The sequence below is a fragment of the Oryzias latipes genome, chromosome 14 (assembly GCF_053564925.1).
Source record: "Oryzias latipes strain Hd-rR chromosome 14, Olatipes_Hd-rR_3.1".
Taxonomy (NCBI): Eukaryota; Metazoa; Chordata; class Actinopteri; order Beloniformes; family Adrianichthyidae; genus Oryzias; species Oryzias latipes.
In genome coordinates this window covers 26,129,477-26,143,909 of record NC_136250.1, presented here as the reverse complement: position 1 = coordinate 26,143,909, position 14,433 = coordinate 26,129,477, and the positions used below count along the sequence as shown (strand labels likewise).

General features: G+C 35.9%; 1 protein-coding gene across 1 annotated transcript in view; it reads right to left on the bottom strand.

Annotated features, from left to right (window-relative positions):
• Positions 1 to 14,433, bottom strand: part of ttc3 (tetratricopeptide repeat domain 3) — a 30,236-nt gene that overhangs the window by 12,847 nt on the left and 2,956 nt on the right. The window contains exons 3-21 of the mRNA XM_011483903.4: positions 13,898 to 13,931; positions 12,772 to 12,928; positions 12,607 to 12,688; positions 12,421 to 12,474; positions 10,843 to 10,975; positions 10,663 to 10,748; positions 9,629 to 9,723; positions 7,720 to 7,782; positions 6,591 to 6,645; positions 5,005 to 5,167; positions 4,755 to 4,779; positions 4,568 to 4,652; positions 3,948 to 3,978; positions 3,465 to 3,525; positions 3,184 to 3,244; positions 2,945 to 3,097; positions 2,001 to 2,081; positions 790 to 899; positions 568 to 694 (exon numbers count right to left, since the gene is read on the bottom strand). Coding sequence (XP_011482205.1) covers positions 568 to 694; positions 790 to 899; positions 2,001 to 2,081; positions 2,945 to 3,097; positions 3,184 to 3,244; positions 3,465 to 3,525; positions 3,948 to 3,978; positions 4,568 to 4,652; positions 4,755 to 4,779; positions 5,005 to 5,167; positions 6,591 to 6,645; positions 7,720 to 7,782; positions 9,629 to 9,723; positions 10,663 to 10,748; positions 10,843 to 10,975; positions 12,421 to 12,474; positions 12,607 to 12,688; positions 12,772 to 12,928; positions 13,898 to 13,931 — 1,656 coding nt within the window. The remainder of the gene's footprint in view (positions 1 to 567; positions 695 to 789; positions 900 to 2,000; positions 2,082 to 2,944; positions 3,098 to 3,183; positions 3,245 to 3,464; positions 3,526 to 3,947; positions 3,979 to 4,567; positions 4,653 to 4,754; positions 4,780 to 5,004; positions 5,168 to 6,590; positions 6,646 to 7,719; positions 7,783 to 9,628; positions 9,724 to 10,662; positions 10,749 to 10,842; positions 10,976 to 12,420; positions 12,475 to 12,606; positions 12,689 to 12,771; positions 12,929 to 13,897; positions 13,932 to 14,433) is intronic.

Genomic DNA, 14,433 nt, shown 5'->3' with positions numbered 1-14,433 from the left:
GTTACAGCGTCGGTTATGTCTTTCCCCCGCAAGGTTAAGCTGGCGGAAAGGATGAAGCCAAATAAAGCATCAACAACTTGGCACTGAAGCAGTTTTGATTCAGGTTTTACTCAAAGTCTCAGCCGATCATGAAGTTTCTGGCATCTGCGCACACACGTCACAGTGCGTAGGATGTGTGTTTACAAGACGACTGAACAAATCGCACGCATTTCCTCGCCTATCCGACAACATACTAGCAGGTCTTCCAGAGGATTCTGGTTTAAAATCCAAAATAATTCCATAATTCAATAATTTCCATAGTTGAGTTGGTTCCAGTGTTTTGGAATTTAGTCGGGTGATATTGCCGAAACGTTAGCCCTTTGGCAGCATCTAATTGCTGCATCAGAGTTTTGACCGATGTACTAAAGTATCCAGAAAGTACAGAGAACAAGAGGATACGGCATACCATTAATTTGTAATATTACTACTTAATTATTGTCTGATCTTACAGAACATTTTCTGAACTCCAAAAAACTACCTAAAGAAGAGGAAACTTTTAGAAAACTTTGCCGTTAGATCTGCTCTTACCTTGAACTGTTCTGGCTCGGTTTCTCTGACGACTTCTTTTGTTAAAGGCCAGGTGAGTTTACCTGGAGTTATTTGATTCTTCACCATCTGCAAAGAATCTAGAAACTGCTGCAGTGCCACAGCAAACCTGTTCCAGAAAGAGAAACACGTTATATCAAAGCAAAAACAAAAATAAACTCACTCAAGAACTTAATAAAAATAAAAAAAGAGAAGTATTTGTACCTGTTTTCCCTCAGATATACCCTGCCGGTGGCGTAGAAAACCAAACTCTGAAACACCCAAACTTCATACTCTTTGATTTTCTCCAGGAGTTTCTCTGCTTGTCCCAGTTCCTGCATTCGACAGGATCAACGGTGAATTAAACAGCTTTCAAATTTACCTTCATTTTTTTAAAAACAGAAGAAGTCGTCGTCTTCGGCAAAACATTTTACGTGTTTTTTTGTTTGTTTTTTTACCCTTTCTACTTTTTAAAAACTACACCCCTCCAAAAAATAGAGCTAAAAACACAAATGAATAAATGCGTAAAAAAGGCAGTTTGCTTTTCTTAACCTAACAAGGGAGGAAAATCTAAAGTATTCCAAAGCCAACCTAAGAAGGTTTATAGCTGTTTGATTTACATAAGAATTTAGTTTAAAAAAAACACAGACTGAATAGAAAAGAAAAAACCTCAAACAATTTGACTAATTACATTATTTAGACCAATAAAAAAAAATTCAAATTTATTTTAAAATGCCTTAATATCAAAAAGTCCAAAGAAGATGACAAAATTTAAAAAGTGAATTTATAAAAATGATATGCTTCTATGTATAGAAATACGTCGCTCGTCTTCTTTTGTTTTGTTTTTTGAACCAATTCTAAAAACATTTTAAATTTTTTGCTGGTCTCAAATTGGTCTTCAATTTCTGAAACTAAATATCTGAAAACTTTAGTTTTTATCTCTGCAGGAATCATTTTGTTTGCATCTGTGGTTTCATAAATTTAGATCATTTTATCAAAGTTCAACAGCAGTGAATCTCAGAAGAACCAAGTTCTTCAGAACTGCCAGAACTTTAGTGAACCGACCGGTTCATTTAATCACAGTCTGTTCCCTTTATGCTCATTTCTTCTGTGTTAGATTGAGAAACTCGTCTGAAAAATGAAGCAGCACTATGAAAACCTGGAGTTTCTCATATAAAGCGTTACAAATAAAAATTTTAGAATCACACCAAGCCTTATTATTTTTTATTTATGACTATTTTTGTTGAAGTTGGCATAAAAAGCTGCATTTAGCTGATGAGCACAGGAGAAGAAAGCTTAAAGAAAACTAACGCTTCAGGCAACAAAAACTTAAAACTCCAGAGGTTTTCATCTGGAAGGTTTGTGTGCCGTAAATATTCTTCACAAGAGCTGTGAAGAATTTCTCCACCTCGTCGTCTGACATGAACACCAGTTACCTCAATCTGTCCAATTTCTGTCAGAGCCAAAGCATGACCGAAAAGTAACAGCAAGACATCCAGAGTAGAAAGTCCCAGCTCCTGGAAGAAAAAAAATGAAGGAACCTTAACAATTTCATTCAAAAACTCTCCTTTTAACCTTTAATGTGTTTCAAATATTATTCTTGTCAAAATCCCACAATTCTCAGCTTTTAGCAGATCAAAGGACTGAGAAAGAGTTTCTTGTAAACCCAAATATTGACTGAAAGGTAAAATATAAAAAACGTTTAGCTTTGTTTTTACCTAAAATCCCACTTCAACTATATTTGTATCTATTGTAAAATCTTCCCCAGTGGCCTTTTAATTATAAGGATGCAATTTCTAGCCAAAATCAAAAAGCATTTTCAAACGGCGGGTTTTTCTCTGCTCTTGAACCATCACAATTTAAACAAAAACAGAGAAGCGCAGTTTAATCTTAATTCTCTTTATATATGTCGTCCATTGTGAGGAAAATGCTACAAGAACATGTTAAAAAGTGGATCTTTAACCATTTAAATGTACAAACAAGAAGCTTCTTGTAGACATAAGGGTTCTTGTCCAGTTTGTCCTCTTTGTTCTACGCTCACACAAACGTGTCACCACAAAGCATTCCTCAGATGGTGTGACTGGGCGTGACAAGAACATTTTTACTTTTCACAGACGTGCAGAGCTGCTGTGTCTATTGTAAAGCTTTGTTTATGGAAAGCTGCGATCTCGTGAGCAACGGTTCTCCCTAACAAAAGGCAGAATGGAACAGAGGAGAGACTGGAAACAGCTGGAGGTTAAAAAGGCCTGATGCCACAAAAAAATGTTTTTATGTGGCCAAACATGGACCTCTCTTCTGCAAGAAGTGAGGACAAACTACTCTCAGAATCTGCCTGTAAAAGGCTGAGAATATTGGAGTTTGACGGCCAGAGCTGGGTTACCTCAGGTGTTATCGTCTCCACCAGCGTCAGAGCTTTGCTGAAGGCCTGCTCTGCATTGCGACTGCGGAGGTCGTACAGCGCCGTGTGCCCGTCTTCCACCAACGATTTCAACTCTTTACACGCGTCTTTGCCTCTGCTGGACATATCTGGGTTCTGGGCAGAGCGCACAATCAGAGGATATGTTGGTAAACGTTTTTCAAGACGAAACATTTAGGGTGTTCAGGTAATCCAGTCCTCACCTTATCCTTTGAAGATCTGCTAGGCTCCTTTTTTGCAGAAACATTTGATTCTGTCGCCGCACTGGAAGAAGAAAGTTAGTCAAATTTCCTTTTTTTCCCCCAAATAGAAATCCAGTCCAGCATTTTGTGAATTTATAGTAAAAATAACTCAAACATAGAGATAAAGATAAAAACAACAAATATTTAGGTCAACAAGTAATTGGTGTCTGAAGAATATTTCTCAAAACAACTTAAAAATAAGCCATGATTTATTTTGAAAGAGTTGGAATAAAATCTATTACCTTTGTGAAACCTTAGAGTCTTTAATGTTGCTCTCTGATTCTGCAGATTTTTCATTTTTTACTGAAAAAAAACATTTTTTTTAAACATCTTAGAACATTTTTCATAGAAAAGAAAACAGAATAAACTTCTACAACAACACAAATAAGTAACTTTAAATTCCACCTTAATGAACAATTAAAAATTCACCAAGACTGACTTAAAAACAATGAACAACTTTAAGCTCTTGGAAATAAATAAATACATTTGAAAAACTAGGAACCCAAGACTCTGCCTTGAAAAAAAAACTAAAATAATACAAATAAAAACATTTATCAAAACCTTTACATGTAAGATAATGAAACTCTCCACAAAAATAATGACTGTTTTAAAGTTTAAAGTTTCTTTAAGTTTTAAGTTTTATTTAATGATGAAACATCTTTAGGTATGAACTTCAGAGGCTCTACAAGCTGACTAAAAAACAACCAAAGTTCAGTCACACCCACCTGTTTTCCTGTCCATTTTTACCTCTGTGACCTGAAAACACACAAAGTTACTTTTAACATTTTAAAATTCCACTTAAAACATCATGCAGGATTAAACAATACTTTAAATAAAAAGGTTTTTTATAAATAAAACAGTAAGTTTCCTTTCAAATGACACAAATTTGATCACAACATACATTTTACAAAGCTGTAATAAGTAAAAAGGTTAGATTATGTTAAGAAAAATTCTTCTTGTGGGGAAAAAAAACTAACTCAGTGAAATTACTGTCAAACACTTGTTTTCTGTGATTAAGAATAAAACATTTTTACTTCTTATGTTCAAACAAAAAAAGCCATGAAGATAATGAAAAGTAATTTCCAGGTTAAAAACACAAATAATCTTGTTTAGACCACCTTTTAAGTCCACTAAACACAAATTGAGAAAAAAAGCAGCTGTTTTTTTAATTGAAATGATCATTTATTCAGCAGATTTTCAAGCATATTTCCTTTTTTCCTCCATTCTAAATTAAATGTGTAGTAATTGTAGATATTCACAGTTTACAAACATATAAATCAAGTAGATTCTGAATAAAAACTTGAACAGACGTGAGTGGTGAATGGAGAGGCAGGTCCTCACTCACCTTTGCAGCCTTGTTTGTTGCTAAACCAGCTTTACTGGCGGTTTTGGGAGTTTGCGACTGTTTGGCCATGACGCCTCCTTTAAAACTAAACAAGGATAAACGTAAAACAAATGTTAAAGAAGATTTCGGTCAGAAAGAGCGGATTCTCTTTCTATAAACCACCGGAGACAAACACACACACACTTACCCTGGAGTTTTCTTTGGTTGAGAACCTGAAAGCAAAATAGAAGCTGAGTTTCGCTTTTATTATACAGGAAATGAAAGGCAATTCTATGCGTTTCCTGCATGACGTATCCTGTACTTTCAATCATTGGCCACATCATAACAATAAACTGATAAGATTGAGTAATCAGTAAAAAAAACGAATCTCTCTGAACTTGAATATTTTGGATTATCTTTGTCACTTCAAACTGAACAAAATAAAAAGTTTAAAATACCTTTGCGCTGCTGAAATTCAGCTGTGAATTTACAGCACTGCTGGTTCAGATCTTTGAGTCCATCTGGGTCGCCCTTACAAAGTAGTTTGGCTGAAGAGTTTGCTTGAAGAGCTAACTGGTACTCCCCGAGGTAAAATAAAGCCTCGCAAAATCGATAATGACCCTACAAGAAAAAAAAAAAAATGATGAATCTTTCTTTACTCCCCAATATTTACAGTCAGTGCAGTACTTTTACTCCTGCTCATATAGAAATACTATAGTGAGCTAAACCTCTACAATTTTTAAAGTAAAAAGGCAACATGTTTATTTCAAGCCTTCAACCTGGAACCGATGAGGTTTGAGTTTATTGTTTTCTTTAAAAGAAAAGAAAAAAACTTAAGAAAACAACCATTTTTTAAAAACTTTTTCCTACAAATCACAGGAACAGAACTTCCTCTAAACTCACAAAGTTACTATTAACCCTAGAACCCTTTGGCTATATCGGGTAATTTTTACCTGATATAATATACCCAACAAAAATAGATCAAAACATGACAACTCATAATAAATTAGATTGATTTTTTTCTTTCCAACGGTGGTATGTGTAACAAAATGAAAAAGAAACATAGGAAGAACCTAAAAACATGCTCAAAAATTACTGAAAAATTAGGAATTTAAGGAACAAAAAAATTCCTAAAAAGATGATAAAATGATACTTTAAACTTTGGTCCACCCATTCCTGGGACAAGTGAAACTTCCCTGGTGACGGCACAGACTCCTTGACACATTCAAATTCGTGTAAATGGTTTTGCTGGGGTGAAAAATCGCCCGGCGATAGAGCTCAAGGCGATAGAGTTTAACATGTTAGCAGGTGCTTAAACTATCACAGTATATGTGGATTTGATTACGAGGAGTGATCAGAACGTAACCTGTGTGTCGAGTTTAAAGCATGTTAAGATTTGGCTCCTAAAGCCCGCTGAGCTTCAGCAGAGCCTCAGCAAACTATGACCTCCCCCTCATTGTCACAGTCAATTTGGCTATGATGCGGTTTGTAAACAAGTAAGATAGAAAGTAATCATCGTCTTCCAAATGGAGAAATCCCTCTTGGGAATCAGAAATCTGTAAAACACTTTCCCTATTCTTTCACTTCACGTGGTTAGCACGCCTTTGTCGTCCAGTTGATTTAGAAAGGAAACAGATACGAGTAGAAATGAGTGAATCAGTCAACTCAGTGCGTGCCTGAGGGCATTTCATAATGGTGAGACAGTATATCTATCATTTCTTTTTCGTAAACCCTTTTTTACTACGTCTTCATACATTTCCTATACTCAGAAAGTAGAGTACCCATAATCCATCACTGCTGTTTATTTTTAACTGAGGAAGAAGACATTATGATTTTAAAGAACCAAACACTATTTAAAAAAATCTGTCACTTTTTATGAAGCACATAAATCAGAATGGCAACAGTTTAGAAAATAATGGACTTCTACAGTAGCATGCTGGATTTTCTAGATCGGTATAACCCACAAAGCCGTGTAGCTTTTCATGCTGCCAGTCGACACAGAACCCTTAGTTTCAAACTTGCAAACGCGGACTTTTCGTTTTACCTTTGCCCAGCGAGGTTCAATAAGAATGGCTCGTTTTCCATCACAAACTGCTTTTCTGCAACAAAACAAAACAAAACAAAAAAATTCCAATATGTTGGAGATAAATCAATTTAATGTACCAGCAACACTTTAGGAAACCCGTCAGTAAAAATACTCAACTGCCTGTCATTCCAGTCATTTGTGAAAACTTTACCGCATGTTTATGAAACTTTAAAATAGAAGAACATCTTCTACAAAGGAATCACATTGGTTAAGATGAAGTGTAAGACACAATCTGATAAAAATGGTGTTTTCAACACGTTCTTGTAGCATTTTTCTGACTATGGAGGACATATATGAAGACATTTAAGCTTAAAACAGCATTTCTAAGTATTTCTTTGTTCAAATCATTGTGAATCAGGAGCAGATAAAAAAATGCAGTTTAAAAAAAATCATGACGTAGAAAATATGCTGGACAAGGCACAAGCTCCCTGCTCCATTCTAAAGCATCCACTTGGAGACAAATAGATCATGTTTGTTTTTTCCTTGCCTAAGCTGGAATCTGGACTAAAACTATACGACTGGAGCTACCCAGTCGCTCCAATATTTCTCGCCATTTTTGTTGCACTGGTAATGTTGGGTTAGGGATGTAAGCTAATTGGGAAAGCACATGAACTGGTAGCTCTTATTTATGGGTGACGGGAAGCAGGGGCAGGGTTGTTCCGACCCAATCAACCACAACTCAGAGCCACACTTCTATGGAACTCCTTCCGCTCTGCAGAAACTATGTCCAAGAAAACAACAAAACAACACCACTGAGATCAAAAGAGGATGGGATTGGGTCTTTAAATTTCTGCTTCTTTTAATTTTCCCATATTTATGTGGATCAACACACTTCCTCTAAGAGGTTAAAAGTGTTTCACAATACTACCTAATGGCAGTTAAGCTCAACCATGATGCATTTATTTCCAACATGCAGGAAAATCCAAACGTGAAGAAGAACAAACTTCCTGAGTCGCTTCACTGCCTTGAAGTCATCAATTTATTTGATTGAAATGACCACAAAACACAGAAAAACCCTTAGAGACCCCCACAGTCAAAAATCCTGCGACAAAACCATCTTTGGTTTTCTTTCCGAGAAAATACTCACAGGTACTTCTGACAGCGAATGTAGCACAGGGCTCTGTTTCCATAAAGGATGTGGTTGTCAGGGCTGGAGAGAAAATGAAACTGTTAAGTACACATTCAGTGCTACATCCAAACAAAAGAAACTTACATTTTAAATCAATATTTCACAGTAAAAAACGGTTCTGTAAAGACTTTTGACTAGAGTGTCTGACGCGAACAGCTTTTATTTCAAGGAGCGAAAAATAAGGACGTTCTTTAAATGTCTTTATTCTTTGCTGTTATATTTTGTTTACAGCTAAAAAGGAAAGTCTACAACTACAACTCCCTCCTTAAACTTCAAGTTTATCCACGTGCAAAAGGACTTTGAAATGTTTAAAAGCTCAATTTACCAACTGAAAGTAGTTTGGGCAGATTCAGAGACAGCCTGAATAATTAAACTCTTTATGATCCGTTTTATATTTTGATGTAAACATTGAATGAAAAACATGACTGGTTCTTCTGAACGTGGCCTCTCTTGCCTCCTCCTTCACAGATTTTTGGCGGTGCTTCTCCTCACTCATATGAGCCACATTTGGCTTAAGAAAGGATTCAGTTGAGGAAAGCTCGTCTTCTTCTCCACTGACCTCGCTAAACTTAGCTTTGAGGTCAGAGCTGCAACACACATCACTGAGCTCTTTTTGAAGGAGAAGGTAAAGGGGTCTGGGATGGCGAGGAATCCTATAAAAAAATAAAATACAATAAAAGGCGAAATCTGTTGGGCTGCTTGCTACAAGCGTGGAATGAATGTAGCTTTCAATTCAGAGAATTCTTTAACTTTGAACGTTTATTTTGACAGTTGGCTTCTTGTGTTGCTCTGGCTGTGGCTTGCCGGATTGGCAAGTTGCTAATACTGGAGATGTTCTCGCTGTGTAATCTGTTACATTATCAAATGCCACTACTGCCTTGGTGGTAAATAGGGGGTCAGCCTTCATCCACCAGATCAGTCAGGGAACAGCCGGCAGGAGCTGAGCGGGAACACGTGACACCGAGTTTAAAATCACCGCGTTGGCTGTCTGTGCAATTCAGAATTTCTTTTTAAAGTTCTTTTATTTATTTATAAATGTTTTTATGGTCTTAGGCCTCCATATTTATCTGATATGATTTTAAAGTATGAGTACTCGCGGACCCCGATGTCCTCCAATATCCCTTTGACTGTTCCAAAAGTGGGAACTAAAATATACGGCAAGGCCTCATTCAGTTATTATGGACATCGCCTGTGGAACAGCCTCCCAGAGAGCCTCAGGGCCGCACAGACTGTTCATGTCGTTAAAGGAAGGCTCAAGACCCACCTTTTTAATCTAGCTTTAAGCAGAAATTTAGGAATTTACGTGATATTCTATTTATATATGTTCTCTTTTTACTAATTTGATATTTATATACTTTTTTTAATTCACATTTACCACTTTAAATGTGTCTTTAAAAGGTTTATTTATGTAATTACTGGATTATTTTTCCATTGTAATTTTTATTTGTGACTCCAGTGTTTTACTCAGAGGGATCCTCCACATCATTGCTGACCCTTCTCAATAAACGGGGTCGCTGCAGTGGGATCTCCCGGGTCGGGCTCCTTGTTTAGATTGGGGGGGGGGGGGTGTCCCGTGGTAGTGTATTCTGTGAACTTGAATGGGGAGGGAGGGGGGGTCACTTGATGTCCCCAAAATATTGTTTCCCCACATCACTACAAAGCCAGATTTCTACATTGCATCACTTCATCATTTTTCTTCCCATGATGTGTGTGTGTGGGGGGGGGGGGGGGGGGGGGCATTATGCAGGTTTTAAACAATACATTTGTTTGTCCTGTCCTTTTGCTATTTTTTTATGTAAAGCACTATGAGTAGCATGAATTGTAGAAGTGCTATAGAAAATAAAGCTTGAATTGAAACATTACTTACTAAAGTGTGATGGCTTTGGAGTAGAACTCAAGTGCATCTTCATAGTTATGTTTCTGAAAGTTCTCGTTTCCTTTCTTCTTCATTTCCTCACATCTCTGAAACAAAAACACAAGAAAAATTTGTTACAATTTCTTTTTTTCTCCTAGAAGAACAGAGCTGGATAACCAATAACCATTTTTTAATTTCAAGTATAATCATCTAAACTCACTTTGATGAAAATCGTGTTTTTAACATTTTTTGTAGCATTTTTCTGACGGAGGACATAAAATTAGGAAATTTAAGCTTAAAAAGCATTTCTAAGCATTTCTTCATTCAAATAGTAGAGAATCAGGAACAGAATAAAAATGCTGCTTAACAAAGATCTTATTAGTGGCATAGAAAATACGCTGGGCAGTCATGGGTGAGAGGAAGGGGAGCCAGTTGCTCTGCGCCAGCGGTCCCACCACCAATTCAGAGGCAAATTGTAATGATTTACTGACGCTCTGCAGAAACTATGTCCCAGAAAACGACACGATTTTGACTAAAACAGTAGAATCAGAATTACAAGACCACTGAGAACACTTTGAAAATAGATCAAAAGAGGATCTGAGTGGAACTTTAACACGTGGACATTATGTCAGTGAAGGTTCTCATTCATCCAGGTGATGTTGTCCTGAGTTCTGGCATCTAGACTTCTTCTTTCTTGATCCAGAATGAAGATTTCAAGTTCAGATGCCATAACGTAACCTCAGCACATGTGGAAAATAGATTTTACATTTTAAATTTCAAATCATAAAGTGTTCTTGTCCTAAAAAGGGTGCAAATAAATCCTTAACTGGTTCCTCTGCCATATCTGAAACTTATAATTAATGAATGAGCTAAAGTTTATGTCTGGTTGACGTGCGATACCACACAAGGAGGAGGCTCTTTTTGGGCAGATTGAAACCAATATTTTTGATCAGAGCAGAAATCTGAATAGAGAAATGAAGAATGAGCACTTTGAGCAATGACTACTTTTTGGGGCAGACTGATCAGTCACCTTCCGGTTATATTACCTCGACAATAAGGCCATTGGGACGAGCCAGCAGCGTCTTCAGCGTCTGCTCAAAGTTTCCACACAGTTCTTGAATAAACTTAGCAACTGAAAAAGAAAAAAAAATACTCTGTTTTTGCTATCCAGTTGTTTTTTTAAATATTCTCTTGTTTTGTCAAACTAAATGAGTTTAGCGTGTTACACTGTGTGAAGATAAAGTGGAGGGCTGTGAAGCAGGTGTGCGGGCTGCCGAGTTCCTTCAGCCGCATCCGTACGTTGCAATCTCCTGCCATTTCTAACCAGCGTAACGCGTTTTCATACACCTCTGTAGAACGCTGTTGGGACAAAAATCAGAAATGTTCGTTCAATTTTAAATGTAATGGCTGACAATACAATCGAGTTGAGAAAGCATCGACTCAAATCCTCCTGGATCATTTCACTGCAGCTGCAGAAAGACATGAAAGACTGAGACTGTGAGGTTGTGGATTCAAATCAACCAAAGCCTCCCTGGTTGACAATCAGCAATAAGGGCTGGATTGTGGGAGTTGAACCACCAACCTATTCATGAATGCAGTAACCACAGTCCAAGGCTGCTCCAGCGGATCAAAAAGAACTATTCTGTTTTGTTTCTGTTTCACTTTCCTACATTTTGCATTTTCAATAACAGTAAAATAAATATAATAAATGGTTCAACACTAATAGTAGTTTTATTTTGTTTTTCCAAACAATCTGTTTAACCTTAATATGACAAAAGAAAAACAGTTTAGAGACTCAGAGGCACAACACGGAATTACAATAAAATTCAAAATTCTACTGATTAGATCTAGTTTTACTTAAACAAAAATCATATTGATGCATTAAATAATGAACCAGCTTGTTAAAAAGAATTATTTTAATGTTTTCAGGTAAAAAAAAAATGGGTTTCTGTTATTTTTTTAATGTAAAAATGAACCATTCAACAAATCTAGTTCCACCTTTGATCCATTTAAACCAGTGATGTGGAAACGGTTTTTATGGCCAAAAAAAACTGGTTTCAAAATGAAAATGTAATAAGTACATACATTAAACTTGAGAACAATCACTAAATAAGTCAAATTAAAATGGAGTCAGGTAAGCAGTCTAACAGCAATGCCCCATTAGGGGTTGAAAAATTCAACTAACTGATAAAAATCAAAACGTCAATGGTATAGAAGACAAAATCACCTGATTTGATACAACAATTAAAGAGGCAATGGATCCAATTAAAAACATCCTACTTTGATTCTAAAAACATAGTTATATAGAGGTTTTTAGACAAATAGATTCTTGTGTCGCACAAATATGTCAAATTATAATATTGTTTTCTTTTGGCATTAAAAGTAAAAGATCTTAAAAATATTTATGCAGTTTGTCAGAGAAAAAAAGATCTGGGTCTTTGAAAGTTTATTTGCGACATCCAATAATGTAGTGAAATCTTAAAAAAAATGAAAGAAAACGGATGTAATAAAATTCATTTCTAAGATCAAGACAATATTTCAATTAAAAAAAAAGATTCCAGGATTGTTGGAGCGTGGATGACTTATTAGCGTTTTGACTGTTAAACATGAAAGTACCGGTACTCCGTCATGCAGAACGCTTTTTTTGCGGCTTATGTAAGAAGAATTTAGCAAAAAAAAAAATGGTTTCTAGACTGTCAAGCTGGTGAACTTAAGGGAAACAAGGTAACTGGGAGTGGTGCTGATTTCCTAACACTAGTAAACTATTAATGACCCCAAAAAAAAAGTCTATGGCTTTGTCTTACCAGATTAAACATGTTGCTTAATGACAGAACATGCCGAGTAGATTCCTTTTTCATCTAGAACAGAGAACAAGCAGTTTCATGGAAGAACATTCACACTTATAAACGCCAAACACTGTTAAAGGTTGACAGCTGAACTTTATGACATAAACTGAAGCACCAGATGGAAGTTCCTGATCATTAACTTACAGTTCCTTTCTCCAAGAAAAGAAGAATTGTTTCCACTACTTCTATCTTGCGCAGATGCTTCAACTTTAGGTCCTCAGTGCTCCTATAAAGACACAAACACTCCTTATCAGTTCTAGAACAAAGTATTTACTGTTTTTTTATGCTGCAAACAACGAGTAGGCTTACTTTGAGCTGATTAACCCGATTTCTATCGCCCATGAAGCAGTGATGGAGTCATCTCCCTGTAGCAGTATGGGAAGCCAGAAGGAACAAACTTTCATTCGCTGCGTAGCTTCTCTTTTGGTGGTGGTAGGAATTTTGAGCCAATTTTTAAAAACCTCCTCTGAAGAAAAAAAAACAAAAGAAACAAACAAGTTAAAGATGAAAGATTTGCACTTGACCCGTTTAGCGAACATCTGTTTTAAAATCTTACAATAGCATTGAAACCAACATGACAACGTAAGTTGATTTTATTTATATGGCACTTTTCAGAGAACAGAAGTCACAAGGGGCTTCACAAGTTAAAATGTATATATATTAAAAACACAACAGACAAAACGCATGTACCGCATTAAACAGTCATCCGAATAAAAACAGATTCGGTTGAAATGCTTTGCAAAATAAAACGTTTTCAGTTGATGTGAAAGGTTGTTTTGTCAAACTCAGCTAGAGTGGAGAAAGTGTCTATGTGTGTGTGTGTGTGGGGGGGGGGGGGGGGGCTTAGAGCCCAGACTTTCAGAGGAATACTCAGCTTTGGGGTTATTTATAGCGAGGAATGAACGTTATAACACGCTAATTTTGCATGATATGGGCCCTTTAAAGTAATATTATGTATGTATTATGAGACTAAAACAGCTTTCAGCCATGTTTTAATTGCAATATATCAAATACTTTATTATAATTTGATCAATAAATACGTAGTGTAATTTATTAGTCATGTGAAGTTGTTTTCAAAACCAAATTAACTGTTTTATTATGAAAATCAATGTTAAAGTAAATGGCTTTGAATTTCATCAATTTCATCTTATTTTTGGCAGCAATACTCAGTAAAACAAAAATCTTACCAGTTTTTAGGCTGAAAAACTAAATTGCTTAGGGCATCAACCCTAAGTGACTCCAATTTAGCCTGATTCATTTGACACAACCTCTGTATCTCCAGCTGTTCAAACAATATCAACTGTTGACATAGCAAACAGTCTCAACATATCTGCTACCTTTAGATTAAGCATCAACCCAGTTTTATGTCCCTCCTTATCTAAAAAGATCCTGTTTTGTGAAGTGATGCTGCAGAGAAAGTTACAAACCTTCTTACCTGATATACGAAAGGTGGCAACAGAATCTCTGGCCTAAGAATCAAAAAGAGAGAACATTTAGAAAATTCAAAAGCAAAAGTGAGTGATCAAATATTTTTTATTTTTAAACTCCTGCATGAGGTTTTTATTTGACATTGCATTAAAAAGATATTTTAAAGGCAATAACATTTAAACAAGAACTAATAAATAAACAGAAAAAAAGCAAAAAAAAACAAAACTTGGGCCACTTAAAAGGTAACAGATTTTTGAGATTTACCAACTTCTAACAGCAGATAAAAATAGTTGTTGACAAAGTTGTTGCAACTTAACATATTGGTATTGTTAATAGTTTAGACTTTTGCTCTAAAATATGGCTGCACTGCAGTTTTGACAAATGAACAAGATGTGTCAAAATAAAAGAGGCTTCAACTGCAAAGGGTAGTTACCGGAAAACTAAATAAAGCTGTAACTAAAGCTGTGTACAAACCTCGTTTGCTTTTATCATTTTTTTTAAAGGAGTGGCATTTATCTTATATACCAAGTTTGTTTAAAAGGT